Source organism: Chlamydotis macqueenii, chromosome Z (assembly GCF_036417535.1).
Source record: "Chlamydotis macqueenii isolate bChlMac1 chromosome Z, bChlMac1.mat, whole genome shotgun sequence".
In the NCBI taxonomy this organism is placed as follows: Eukaryota; Metazoa; Chordata; class Aves; order Otidiformes; family Otididae; genus Chlamydotis; species Chlamydotis macqueenii.
Window position 1 is genome coordinate 38,493,408 of NC_141593.1, and position 15,165 is coordinate 38,508,572.

Below are 15,165 nucleotides of genomic sequence, written 5' to 3' on the forward strand. Positions count from 1 at the left end.
CTAACAGGAACATGTGTAGGGGAGGCACACAGTCACGATGCAGAGCCCATTTGCAAACAGCAATGGCTGCTTTTATATACAAAGTTGGGTTTACAGTTCTTTTTTCAAGGCTTTAGCTAGCAGAAGCTCTGTTGGTCAGTAACATGACAGTGGCATGGTTCTGCAGCTCATTACACTGAAGTAAATTAATATGAATTACAATGTCATATTAAGATTGTGGCCAGATATGTAAGAATCAGAATCTCTGGTCAATAGCTGACAGACCTCCAAGGCAAAAGCAAACACCCACAAGCTGTCATCCTCTTCACTTGTGCAGCGTGGCAGGCACATATCCAGAAGACATAATTTTTGAGACAGGATCTGGAATACCATCCTCTTGAAATAAGTCAGACTTACATTTCATACCTCAGCCTGAAACATGAGAAGGAAACTGAATTCTAGGAAGAAATCCCACAAAGTTCTAAAGTGACAGCATTAGGAATAGATACTCAGTGCTGCCTAGCCATAGAAGAACTGAGTCCTAACACATGTTCATGTAAGTAGTTCCACTTATTTAGACACTGAAAACAAATTGCACTTTTCATACAGTGATCCTCAGAGACTAAAGAGAATATATGTTTTTCCATTCAATTAAAAAAAAAAACAACTAACCAAAACCTTGAAAGTTCAGGGTTATGAGAAGCCAAGTATTTTGAAGATCAAAGAACACATTAAAAAAACCCTACATCTCGCAATACACTGGACAGACAGGCCTATAGCCTTAATTAAGTTGAGGATACTCTGCTGGCCCGGTCAGTTCCTGGACTACAGCCCAAGCTTCCATACTGCTTTAGTTCTTCTGTGAAATATTTGTGTATAGGCACTAATCCTCATGGAATTTATTCCAGGAACTCATTTCACAGTCAGACAGAGCTCCATGGATCAACAGTGCCCTGCAATATAAGAATCTGTAGTTCTCTGTGCCCTTAAAGGCTCGTCCATTTTAAACAAGAATTACAGTACTTAACCCTTAATATCCAAAATCTTTCAGATTCTAGCTTGTATTTTGCAGTGGGTTATTTCATTTGTAACATTCTAACTTAAAAAGCCTGACATATCAATTCCATTGACAAAGCTCATCAAGAGGATGCTGTTAAGAAAAAATCCCACTCAAAATCAAGTGGACAGCAAATTTTGTATAAAACTCTATGAAAGGTTACTCCCCCTGTGAAACAAGGATACTGCATATTTTCAGATGGTGTCCTAGGATTCAATCATTTTAATGTACATTTTGCATACCAATTCTAGTTTCCATTTCTTCACAAATCATTCTTCACAATTCAGTATTATTTTTTTGTTCATAGTTAACTAAATAACCAAGACTTCATTTTAGGTATTTAGCATTCTGTTGATAACATCTACTTTCAAATGCTTAACAGCTATGGCCAAACCCCTACTAATTAATTTTATGGCTATCTGTTGAAAAGCTGTTGCGTATAAAATCACTCCAATGTGGCTGAAGTCTTGTAAAAAGCCTCCTGGTTTTAACTTACATGTGAAATCAGCAGGACTGTTTTGTTCATCTATCACCAATACCATACCAAGTTTTACTTCAGAAACCCAACACAAAGCTATATATTGCTTAGTTTTACTTCCGCAAGCTAACCAGCTCATTGTTTCAAAACCACCTGGCTCTTTGTCAGTCTCCTTGCTATGAGAGACTTAGTAGAAAAATAAACACCTATTCTTCAAGGAATACAAAATGGAACATTGGCTCAAAAATAATAAATATTAATTGAAAATACGGTATATTATTCTAACAATAGTATACTCTTTATATTAACTTCATGTATATTTACACAAAACAAAAAACAACGCACAGCTACTTAAAAACCACTCTCTTCCTACAAATCCATTCTAGAAGTTTCCATTTCAATAGGAAAAGTTTGGAGAACATACTTAACTGTGTTATGGGAACACTGTTTACTAGTTTTGAGGGGGGAAAACAACTCCCCAAAACCAAAACTCAGATATAGAATTAGTCCAGTATAACCTAGAAAAATTAACTGTACTTCTGATAATACATTACTGATAAAATAGCAAAATATAAGAAACCTCCTTTTTATTTAAAACTACTATTGAGAAAAAGTAGGTTCTTTGAAGAGACCATTATGAAAGATTTGGGGGGAGAAAAAAAAAAAAATCACACACTTCAAATCTGTTACACTTTTACACAAGTTTTAAGAATCAAAGTTCTTAATCATCACTTCTTTGCAGGTTCTCTTATTTCCCAACTTCAGTCTTGAAAGCCAGATGTTCCAAAAGCTCTACAAAAACATTATATGTTTTAAACATATATATATGTATCACTGTTCATCCATCCTCCCAAGTCGCCGCCGTCGCCTACAGAAAGCCTTTAAGTTCCATTTGTCTGCCTCCAACATAAAAGGTCCATTGTAGACAAACAACACTGTCATCTTGTCATCGTAAGTAAGATTCTGCAGGAGCTGGTGAAAAACACAAAAAACAAAGTCAAAATAGCTAGAAGAGATGTTGTTCCCCATTATCTGAAAAAGGTGAAGGAGGTCTACGTAAAGCCTTAGATCTCAAAAGGTCAATATAGCAGTATTATAGCCTTTCTGACAGATGATACGACAAAACCAGAACACAACTTCACCATGTTAACAACAAGCATCACCTTCTGCCTACTTTCAGTCAGGTAAATGCTGTAGGTGACCTTCCTCAGGTCCTTCAACTGCTATTTACAGAAAAGAATAGCATACACTAGCCAAATTTTCTAAAATACAGTGACATATGGGATGCAGGAGAACTGGTATCTTAAGAAGTGCACAGCCCATCACTGATGCTTGCCTCTTTGGTGTATAAGTAACCTTTACTGGTTCAGTCTGTGTTGGATTAAGTTGAACATAATAACATTAGCCTCTATTACAGGTGTAGGTGAACAGCTACCCTACTTACTAGTCCTTTCAAGCCACAAAATCACATCATCGCATCATCTAGTAAGTCAACTACAATTTTTTTATTTATTTTAACTGAAGAGAACAATTAAACACTGGTCATTCGTGACTGAAAAGTTCTCTTCAAGCCATTATTCATGAAGCTTAGCACTGACCTTTTCTGAGCTTGTAAGTCTCAGCTTATTACTTGAATAGTTTCCCTCCATGAATGTGGGACTCCTCTACTTTTTCCGATGTCAGCACACTAGCCTGTTCCAATATCATTATCTGATCTATTTGGAAACTGGTCTCTGCTACAATCCCAATTCTGTGTGAGCTAGAGGCATTACATTTGACAGCTTTGCTACAGGGTATCCCTATCCACTGGTGGATAACTTGTGATGCTTCCACAGAAGCCACAGTTCCACAATGTGTTTATGACAAGATGAGCCTTGGTATAAGTTGTCTGAATTCCTGCCAGGACTGTCCTTAAAAGGGGCAAATTGTCTCACAGTTACCCTTTAATATTAAGTTCTTAGGTAAAGCAGAGGTAAGTTATATAGTGTTAATACAGATATTATCACACAAACGTCAAACTCTCCTACACATTAAACTTTCAATTTCATTTTCAGCCGCATACCTTTGGTGTAATAAAGAAGTACTGAGATGTGCTTTCTTTACAAGCAGTTTTTACAACCATTTCAAAAACTCTTCTCTCATTCATTGGATCCATTCCCTAAAAGAAAACAAAAAAGTCTGTTCTCCCCACTGTGTCATAAGCATCTGTATAGTAAGAGGTTATATACTGCACTATTGATTCTCACCTGATTTATTTCATCTACAACCCTGAAAGGACATCTGTTGAGTTCCTGTAGAGCCATCAGGTACAACATAGTGGAAACACTTTTCTCCCCTCCACTCTGATGATACGGAGTCAACTCATGAAGTTCAGTGCTACTGTGGAATTTGACTCTAATGCGAATCCCGTACTTGTCGTACTCCTCCTATAAAAGCCAGTATCTGTTAAATTCAGTTTCTCTACAGCTTATTTGACAACAACATGCAAATTAAAGGAAATTTATGTAAAATGTTCTACATGCACCTATGAACTACTCAGGGTCAACTTAATACCAATATATTAATTTTGTTTCATGTATTTTCCTTAACTCTGATCTATTCTTGTTAGATAGACAATTTTCAATACCACTCCCTCCCCATGACAATGATTTGTTAATTTCTGAATCCTTGGTAAGAAAGACTTCATACATATTAAGAACATTGACAAGAAAAAAAAACTATTGGCTATAAAAAGGAGAAAATAATGCCCCTATAAATTCCACTCATCGCAAAAAATGTGTTAGGGTACATGATGCTATCAACTTGGAAGAGTGAGATGATGGGAGTGTGTGTAGGTTAAGATCCCATCTGAACCTCTTCAAATGGAAGCAGTCTAATTAAATCCTTCACTTTTCCTCCACTAGCAGGTGGACTTATAAAGCCCCTATAAAATCCACCACAGCAATTTCCCTTTCATACTCAGTCATGAAAATCACATACAAGGATTCCAACCCTAGCCTTTTCTATAACAGAAAACTGACACTTGTCAGGAGCCTGAGTCAATGATGCACAGGTGTGTGGATGTGGTTCAAAAGAAGGCCCATGCAAGGAAATATATTCATGATTTAAGAAAAAAATAAATCTTTGGAGTACTTGCTAATATTTCTGAAGTTCAGATAATCTCAGTGCAGGAATGGGAATGCAATCCCCAGCACAGAAAGGCCATACTGATTGCTTATCGTTTGGTCTACATGAGACACAATCTTTATATGCACCTATCAAGTTAGTGAGAGCTACAGGGAAGATTCAAAAGTTTCGGGAATACAAGTTCCAAGAGGTCTATCCATATTCACCGTGGAAGCGTAAATCCTGCACTTGGGAGGTCATCGACTCATGTTCTTCTGATAACACAATTGTAATGCTTAGGGTAGAAGAAAGGAGTGGAGGTGATTTCTGATGGTTACTCACAGAATACTTCTAGATTTAGAAAGGACAGTTGTGTCAAAGAGACAATGATGTTCCCATGCCATAGAAGCCATGCCAGTTTGGTTCAGATTGCCACATACTCCAGTCATCAAAAGGCATATGAACCTGGGTGAGCTGGCACAGCAGAGTCCCATTGTACGGCTGGCTTTCGTGAAGCACAAGGTCTAAAAGCCACCATGGAGTAAGTAAGCTATACCATCCTTAAGTCTTAAAAACTGCCTTAAGGAACTTCAAGGCTGTAGGAACAATTTTCAGCTTCTTTGCTACCTTCAGGTCTTGCTTTGGCATAAGTAATGTGCATATCACATACCATCTAACATTGGAGAGGACCTATCAAATCCTCTCAGATCAGTGAATCTGCTAAATCAGAACAACAAGCCATCTTTTGATGTTCCTGGTGTTTTACCACACCTGCGGGCAGACAAACACCCTCTAGACTGGAAAGTGTAAGGTCTTATACCGGTATTTGATTTCACACACTACAAACCTCTGGTGCTTTTGGTGTACTAGTATTATAGAAACAAGGAACTGTGACTCTTTGAGGCTGAGGCAAACGCATACACTTTAGGAGAGAATGAAGGTGACCTGACATAGCTATAAACTTGTGTTTGCTGAGTGCTAACTTTTTCCAGGTTTGAAGACAGGTCATCCTTCTCACCCTTGATGTTTTCGCTGTTGGCAAAGGGTTGGCACTTCCAAAAACAAACTGAAGACCTGCCTTGAGAAGGAGTGCTACATGACCATGACAGACACACCGGAACAAAGCAATGCTTAATGCAACTAAAACTATTTGCAAGTTCATTTTGGTTACCATTTCATTCTCCCCTATTATGGAAGAAATGTCTTCTTTGGCATTTAATACAGCTTCTCAGAAGAATAATTAACTTCTTGGATTTGCAGATTGCAGTTTGATAGCCATGCCTGATAATCAGGAAGATCATGAGGCATGCTTTGAAAGCAAATGAATGTTGCTGCACTGACCTTTCTGGAGGTGGTATTTTCCTAAGGGGAGCTAGTAAGACATTCTCCTAAACAGTGAGGATAACAGCACCATAACTTAGACAAACTTTCTCCATTGTAGTAGGATTTGGTACTTGACTGTCAGGATCAATCTCAACAGACACACAGTCTGGCTTGCTTATGCCCAGGAACATTTAGCATAGTAGAGTGAAAAAATATCCTTAAGTTCACAATTTAGTTCCTGTTTCTTCTCTAACAGGTATTTGTAGAGCTTTTGCTATACTCTTTGGAAAAGGATGGGGCTGTGGGACATCAAGAACACAAAGACTTCCTGTGAGGAGAAATAAAAAACAGGACCTAAGGCTTCTAGGCCCACTGTACTTTCAGATGCACTGGCACAAACTGAAACTAGGTTTGAAGAAGTTGACAAGGTACAGTGTGGCAAAACCTCTAGTAAAAAAGATGTACCCTTCAGCACAGCTGCAACAGCATTAGAAAGTCAGGCCTTTGTTGACAGACTACTGGGAATGCCAGTTCATATAACTGACAGATGTTCCAGGACCTGCCAAGAATGATGCTAAAAACTCCCTGTAGGGAATCGAGGAAGGTACGGGTAATGACTGCTCATGCTCTGAATTCTGGTTACCAAGTTCTACCAAGGAAAGTCAGAATGCTCACTGAGTTTTCTGCTAGGATGTTGAAGAATAACCCAGTGTAGTGCTTCACATCATAGGTGCTGTCACCAAGGACATAATCAGATAGCAAGCTTCCTGCAGGGCAGGCTAACAGAAGCTTGAACTTTAGTGTCTCAGGAATATTTCTAACAAAGATAATTCTGCCTCAAGCATCTCTCTTTTGATATTTACAGGTCAGGGCAAACGAGACTCCTGCAGAGGAGGAGAGTAATGAATCCAAGCTCTAGAAAAACTACCCACCTCTCTGTACTATTGGCATTGATCTCTTGAGCAAAAAGTTTTAGTCATTGGCACAGTACCACCAGCTAATCTCTTAAACTATTTGTGACATCTTTGCAAGAGAAAAGCAAGACCTTCCACAGAAGACAGTCCAGACTCCCTTTGCTTTTAAACTGCTGTAGTGTTTTTCTGTGTACTCTCTCCCAGCTTACTTTTAGATAAAAGATAGCACTTGTGTAATAAAGATCTGACTCTGTAGGTAACTATCACAGGAACTGAAAAGTCTGTGATTTAACTTCCTACTGTTTCATAACACATTTGTTTCTATATAAATGTTTTTATGTAGTTCAAGTAAAGAGCCTTGTCAGTCACTATTCTGCCCCCAGTAATAACTACCACTTCAAATATTTTAAGAAAAGCTACTTGGGTAATTTACAGTAGGAAAAAAAAAAAAGTTTAACTGTCAACTTCAGTATTGTTGAGTCTATGCATTACATATGAGAGTCTTAAAATCATCATTACAGAGTTTAATTTAAACCAAAACATTTCTCTTCAGCCCATTGCACTGAATATTTCTCCCCAAGGTACTATTGGTGCTTTAAACTCTTAATCAGAAGTAAACCCTTCGTATAAATGTTACTGTGGGCATAACAGCCTGGGCTAAACGATTGCTACTTCCAAAACAGATAAAATGCCAGCAGACCTGAGTAGAAACTGCATGTAAAACCAAATCAATGTAACACTTAGTAATAGCAGATTTAGACACTAAATGACAATAGAATAGCACAAATTAGCTAAAAATGTAGAATTAAATCACTAACTTAATGAATCTGAGTTAAAGCTAAAGTAAATATAATACTCATAACTGAGCCCTGTAAGTTGCAAGAAGCTTCCAAAAGTAAGTGAGTTGAAGTCCTACACATCTGACACTCATTTTCCTTTAATCAGAATGGTCAGTTCTAGCACAAAAAAAAAGTGTGCTCATCAGTAAAAGTTTGTTATTTTTTAAAAAATAATATATTTTCTACAATCCAAATGACAACTTGTTTTTTTTCCCTAGCAATACACAAGCAAAAGATGATGCATGAAAATGAATGTTATTCTTCCATATGAAAAATAAATCATACCTCATTTTCCACATGAAGATCAACTTCACCAACACACTGCATAGAACTAAAGAAGTTACTGAACTTCTCATTAATTTGCTCAATCAGCTTTTTCAAGGGGTTCAGCCACCTTTCTTTGACCTAGAAGTAAATATATCAATGGAAAACCATTTTTAATAATTGAATTTTCCTTTACAGATAGCATTTAAATTCAAAAATACCATAATTACAGAAGCCAACATCTCAGTTTACACTCAAGACAACTTGGAATGTAACCCTTTATTTCTGTACATAAATTCTATCCTAATAAAGACATACTGATACAGAAGTGGTAATTTCAGCCATTACCTGTGAAATGTTTTGTTTATAGTTATCCAATTCATTTTTCTTTTCCTCTAGATATTCCGTCAACTGCTGTATTTCTTGGGTCTGCTTATTGTATTCTTCAACAACCTGCCAGAATAAATAAAAAAAAGCAATCAACAAAATGTTTGCCAGTTCTGACCTTGACTGTAAATATATCACACTGCACCGATTCTGTTCAAACACAACTATATAGATAATTGCACTGCACACTGAACAAGATACATTTCTGGCTTTAAAGCAAAGAAACCGTAAAGCATTTGCTTACTTCAGGTTACTGCAACTTTTTTTTTCTAAAAGGCACAGAACACACTGTGCTTTTGGAAGAAACTACTTAAAATTCTAATAGATGCAGAATCTGGCATTTACAGCACATTGTTCCTGCTGTCTAGCTTATTATACTAAAAGATCTAGCACAGTGTGGGAAGCAAGTACAATACGGGTGGAGGGGGAGGAAGGGAGGGCGGAGGGAAAGCAGTGAACATACCGAAGCATTCAGGCCTGTGAAACAGGAGGCTCTGGTTTTCTCTTCATTCAGAAAAGCATCAATTTCCTCCAACGTGTTTGGAAGAGCCTGAAAAGCCTACAAGAGAGAAGATGCATGCGTTACACAGCAATTCTAATGAAGGGCTCAAGTTTGCTAAAAAGAAATCTAATAAACCATAAAAATATTCTATTACTTTTAATCAGGATGTCACATATTTAAAATTTAACACAGCAAGATTCCCTTACAAACTGTTCTGGACAGCAAAAAAAAGGCTAGAAGTGCTACTGCATAATAAAAATACACAATTAAATGCTCCATAGTTCAGGTCCAGATGCTCACAGACTTGGTATAAGCCAGGGGCTATCTTAGTTATACCATGCAAATACTTCTAGAGACTGGTAGGACCTTCAGATAAGTAGGCAGGCCCAGATTTCAGTTCTTTTGTGTTCCTCCATTAGAGCAAGAAGCTATAAAAATATGGCCTCTAAATATTTCTATGAACACAAGACTATGGATTTTAAGTGAAATTTCAGATCAAATTTTCTGACAGTCAGAGAATATCCCCGCACTATTTAAAGGTGCTTTAAAAGGGCAAGGGACAATATGAGTGAACACTAACAGAATTACACATGATCCTTTCCTGATAGCCTTCCATTATACACTATATAATATTATTTGCTGGAGAAGTTAGAATGGTGTACATCATCCAAAATTTAAGAGATATGTGTACATACAGTTTGAAATTCTTTTGGAAGATGTTGCTCCGGACTCAGTTTGCAGACTTGTCGAGCTTTTTTCAGCAATTCCTTGCAGTTCTCTGTAAGAACTCGCTTCCTATCATCCAGTTCACGAAAATGTTGCTGTTAGAAAATACATTAAAGATATAAAAATACCCTTTTTTTTTTTTCACTTTATTATACATTTCCAGAAGTGACACTAGCACACTGGCAATAAACAACAATCAAGTTGGAGAATGTAGGGGAAATCAGACTGCTTAAAGATCAAAAATATGTTTCAACACACAGAACTCATTCTGCCTCTCTGCTCGAAGTTAACAGGTGCCAAGGTAAATTGATCAAAAGCATGTTCTTGTAATATAGCTTTTTTTCCTCTCAGCTAGAAAAGTGTGCATGTAGACTCAACATATGTCTCAAAATAGACTGTTCTACAGGAAATTCCCTATAAGCTGAAACACAATTACTGTGAGTCTTATTTTTTTTTAGCTCTCATTTAACTGTATCTGCTTGGGAAAACTTGGTGGACATGACATACTCTGCCCGGTATTTTAGCTAAAATTTTACAGAGCAAACATCATAATTACACAATCAGAAGTACTTCCTTTGCTTTTCATATTCTACCTCTGTAATACAGATAGCAAAATACAAAAAGGAAACACACATTATTTTTAAACTAGTGCTGAAAAATAAGTGAAAAGCAGGTACAATTTCTAGTTTTGAACAGTGGTCTCAAGGCTAACTCTTTGGAACTTACTACAAGTGGCCACCCTAGTCCTATGACTTTTATAATGCAATGTTACCACAACAGAAGTTAAATTATAATACACAAAATATGATACCTTCATGAAATACTAAGCTAAAGATCATCATCAAATAAGCAGTATTCAGGCAAAAAACTTGGAAAGCCTTAAGTACCTCTTGCCTTCTGCCTCCAGAAATCTCACTCCATACCACAGGCCTGCTGTTTCCAAATGTTGACCTGGCAGGGCTTGGGACTAACTGCTTTCTCCTGTCTCCCAGCTCAGGTGAGCACCCAACTGCAGATAGCTGGGAGCTGCCAACCACTTAGAAGTGGAAAGGAGTACATACCAAGATACTGGAGCTTTTAATCAAAGTTATTTTACTATACATTTAGTCAGTGATTACACATACAATCCACCTTTTTAACAGACAATTACAACACAGGAATACACTGTTTTGACTTTTTTCAGAGGCACAAAATTTTAACTCAAAGTCCATATGCACAATATTTTGCTTCACAACTTTCTTCTGACAGTTTGGAAAGTTTAGTCATGTTCCTACACATGGAGAGTTTTATCTTCCCGATTTGTATTGTTGTGTACTTCAGTTAAATACGGGAGCCCTCCAGTGGCAAAAAAAAATTTCAAAGTGTTCAGTTGGAGATTATATGGTTAGATAAATGTTTATTCCACATTTTTAAAATTCAAGACACAGACATTGATAACAACTCCATTACTTTCCAGTAATTTAGTTAATTGTTATTCATTAAATACAACAGAGGCAGTAGTAACAGATACTATCATGAGCAATCACCAGTGGAGTGCTCACACTTACTCAAGAATTAGGGCTACTGTTCTCTACAGCATGTATCAACTCAAAAATACTATTTCTCCTTCCCTCCCCCAAGCACTAGGAAATAGATTTTGCATTAGAGGTAAACATTTCACAATCTTCAGAAATACACTGTAAAAACATTTTTCTATGCTGCATTGTTTTCAGAAAGGTTAAAAAAAAAAAAAAAAAAAGCCTTTTTTAGATTCCCTCCCCTCCACTTCATAAATGCTAATCTAGAGAAGGAGGGAAATCTCACACGAGGGCCAGACAGACTGGTATTAGCGCTATACAGTTAAAACAGCAGTAAGTGGAGGATGGTCCTCCTTTTGGTTACAGCCAAGATCTTATGTCATTCTGAATTAGTTCAAGTAAAACTGTACACCACAATGCTTATGTTCTATTACATATCTGCATAGGCTCTCTAATACACTCAAACAATTTTTTAGGAACATTTTAGAAAGTTCTAAATTAAAACTGGACTGTATTTTGGATCCCAGGAAATTAAAGGCCAACTGGCTTCATCTGAAACGGCTTTGATCTCATGATAAGGAAGGGAAAGGATCCAGCGAAAGGCAACAGACTCATACTTTATTTTATACAAGAAACATCCATTTTATACTTATGTGTTGGACCATTTCCAGAGTCAAAGTCAATTCTGAATTATCCGAAGTGAGGAATCTCAGCTCTCAATCGTACATAAAGCTCCCACCTGAAACCCTGCAGAGCTGCATGAAACGAGATTTCGAGTTGATCTCTAGGCACTGAAAATCTGCGACAGATTCAACATTGAATATGCCTGACCGAAGCCTTAGGCAAGGAAACTTCTTCAGTGTGTGAAAAGGAAAATACATGTCTGGGTAGAGAAAAACCTCAGCATTCAATAGGAAGACTGGAAAGTAATAGACATTTGATATGGTTATGAAGCACATACTAGAATAAACACACTGACAGTTCAGCAATACAGTAAGCCTCAATTTTTATTCAGCTTTGCCAGTTGATTGTCATGGCCACATGCTAAATAAGTTAGATAAATATAAATAAATAAAAATATTCAAGTCTTGATTCCTTCTCCCTCCTATATATCCAAAACTGCATGGCTATGTTAAGGTTCCTGTTGATTTCCTGAAGGTGCCTCAATAAAACCATCTAGATAAAAAAGTAACTCTGAAAGAATTACCATTTTGAACAGAGATTTTACAATGGAAAAAAAATCACAGCCTAGAGAGAGCTTTACATTTGTTTCAATCAACAGCATAAGAACCAACTTGGAAAGAGCTGTATCCGCATACTTTAGGAAAGTTCTGTACTACTGCAGGGTTGCATCTACAGCTACCTGAAAGGAATCTCTCAAATGGCAGAAACCAATCATATTCTGTAACCACAAGTAGTTTGTATTCTGTTTTGCTCATCAGTACTTCAACTGGTTTTGTGCAAAATAAGAAGCTGGTTAAAGAAAATACATTTACCAGTAGCCAATGTTTTCTTACAAATTTGTGTTTGAATGCATGCTTTGTGACAGCATTTAATTATCTGAAGTACAGAAATTTATACTTAGAAAAACAGAATCTGCATGTTCTTTAAACTTGGCTTAAGGAGTACATGCTGTGACGTACATATTGAGTATTAATACCAGTTATTTAAACAAATTTACACCAAGTGAACCTAAAAATTCACAAGCTATCAAAGCAAGACAATTAGCAAGACTCTTTCAAACAACCATCATAAACATGCAGGCAACTGTGCCAATTATCTAACGAGCAGATGGGGCTAACAATCCTCCCTAATGTTCAGTATGGGTCAGAAACAGATTTGCTTCTTAGGCTCATTAAATAAATTACATACAAGGAGTTGTTAAAATAACACTCAGGTTCCCACTTGAACTGCAATGACAAAATACAAACCCCAGAAATCTGTTGTTGCTAACTTGACTTGCTCAAAAACATGTAATTTTTTTGGCCTTTCCACTTAAGTAGTTAAAAAAAACCCACCATAAAGCAACAAACATGCTGCTCTCTCCATGGTATTCCAGTGCCAAGACCTCACAAAAGGAACATATGTGATATTCTCTTAGATGTAATAAACGGAGTTTGTGTTTGATTCAAATCTTAATCAGATATTTACTCAGGTATTATAAAGACTCAAGATTGCTTAGGAAATAAACACCATGAGTAAGGGCTAAGTATTAACAAAGTGCTGCAGCTCCTTTAGCTGATACTGACCATTCCAATGTCAACAAATGCATCATGACCACCACACGACCTAGAAAAACATCTGATGATTAAACAGAGAATCAATGGTCCCATAATTGTAACACTTAGATTCCAATTTAGTTCACTACATAGCATCTATGCAACATACTTGTTTCTATTTCTGTTTAACTTCCTCCTTTTGCAGGTTTATTTATTTTATAAAAACATGCAGCAACTGTTTGCAAGATTCACTCCAAGTGTTGTGATAGCACCCTCACGGGCAGCTTTGAAGCAAGACAACCTTAACAGAGTACTACTGTAGAAAAAAAATTATCACAGCCAAAGCCACTAAGAAGTTGGAGGGAAGGGCCAATTTAAACGTACTACTTAAAATAACACTTAATTGAGACAAAGCTAATAAATCCTGAGTTTTCCCCATGAAAGCACATCTCTTAAGGCAGAAAATAAAAAATAAACCACAGAGTATACAACATATATCATTCATGGGGCCATATAGGAAAAAGAACTTCTCAAAAAAAAAGGGGCTAAAGACTTAACTCAAAGACTCAACATGAAGTGTATGGGGAAGCATAGCTTTGGGCTTGCATGTATGTGAAAACTTGGGATGCACTTGAACACTCAGAAGAGTTTTCCTCCAGAGCAGTTAAACTTCTCAAAATTCTAATTGCTGGGATGACCAATTTTAGGTTTTTTTTTCTGGTTTAATGTTCCTAGAACCAACCATCCAAAATACAAACTCTGATATGATTTCCGCTACTTATGTGGTTGAATGTAATCCAGTAATGATGACTAATGGGACTTCAGCTAACTCAAAAACGTCTTCAGTAGGGAAGAAGGCAATTTTTCTTTAAACAAGAATTACCAGAACATTTACCAGTCATGTCTACTCATCTGACCAGATATCAACCTATGCACCAGCCCAAGCTACTTTCTAAACAATGAAGAAGATGGAGACAGAGAGAACTAAAACCATTAACTAAATTTCTCAGTGACAATACACACTACTCACATGAGGTTTGTGGCTTTGTAATACATTCTTACTCCTTACTGAGCTCCAGCAATGAAGCAATTGTGCACTGAATTTTTATAAAGTCTGAATAACAGTTGCATCACGTGAGAGAACTGACGCAACATTGATTTTCCAAGTAACGTGCTGGACTTGTCTCTGTCTTCAAGTTACTTTTTGCTCCTCTTAGGAAGTTCTTCTCTTCCTAATTTTCCTTCAAGTGATGATACCAATAACCTCATCTGGTTTTCTAAATACATGCCGAGGTCATTCTTTTTGAAAGGGCATATCCATCCAAAATAACTATCATTTGCCTTTTGAATTGCTTTCCATCTAGCAGCACTTTTTTTTTTTTTTTTTGGGGATCAAATTGAATTAGCAGTAGGTTATGGTTAACCTGACTCTTGAAAGACAAGGCAAAAACTTACCATCCTGTACTTTGACAGTTTTTGCCCCCTGTACATTGAAAGATTGTACTACTACACAAATACAAAAATTGACTTCTATACACCCAACCATGAGAGATCACAGCATCCTCTGCTCTTAGAAAAGAGTACTTGTCTGTGGAACTAATTCCTCAGAGACTGTTTTTTCACCTGAACACAGCGTAGCTTGCTAATACGATCAATAGAAGGACCATTTATCCTCCTTTCTGTCCTCCAAAAAACTGCATTTAATTACAATGAGAAAACAAGCTATGAAAGAAAATAGCTCTGTTCTACTTTGATACAGTACTTTCTGGTTCATCTTGAGGTTCCACGTCCTGTGTGGGTGGGGGCTACTTGCCTATGATAGACTCAGAAAAAAAAAGAAACAAAATAACTTCCA

General features: G+C 36.9%; 1 protein-coding gene across 1 annotated transcript in view; it reads right to left on the minus strand.

The window, feature by feature from the left end:
• Positions 1-1,325: 1,325 nt before the first annotated feature.
• SMC5 (structural maintenance of chromosomes 5) overlaps positions 1,326-15,165 on the minus strand; it is a 49,304-nt gene continuing 35,464 nt past the window's right edge. The window contains exons 18-24 of the mRNA XM_086771018.1: positions 9,544-9,669; positions 8,810-8,905; positions 8,308-8,412; positions 7,981-8,100; positions 3,761-3,940; positions 3,577-3,672; positions 1,326-2,486 (exon numbers count right to left, since the gene is read on the minus strand). Coding sequence (XP_086627144.1) covers positions 2,346-2,486; positions 3,577-3,672; positions 3,761-3,940; positions 7,981-8,100; positions 8,308-8,412; positions 8,810-8,905; positions 9,544-9,669 — 864 coding nt within the window. The 3' untranslated portion in view covers positions 1,326-2,345. The remainder of the gene's footprint in view (positions 2,487-3,576; positions 3,673-3,760; positions 3,941-7,980; positions 8,101-8,307; positions 8,413-8,809; positions 8,906-9,543; positions 9,670-15,165) is intronic.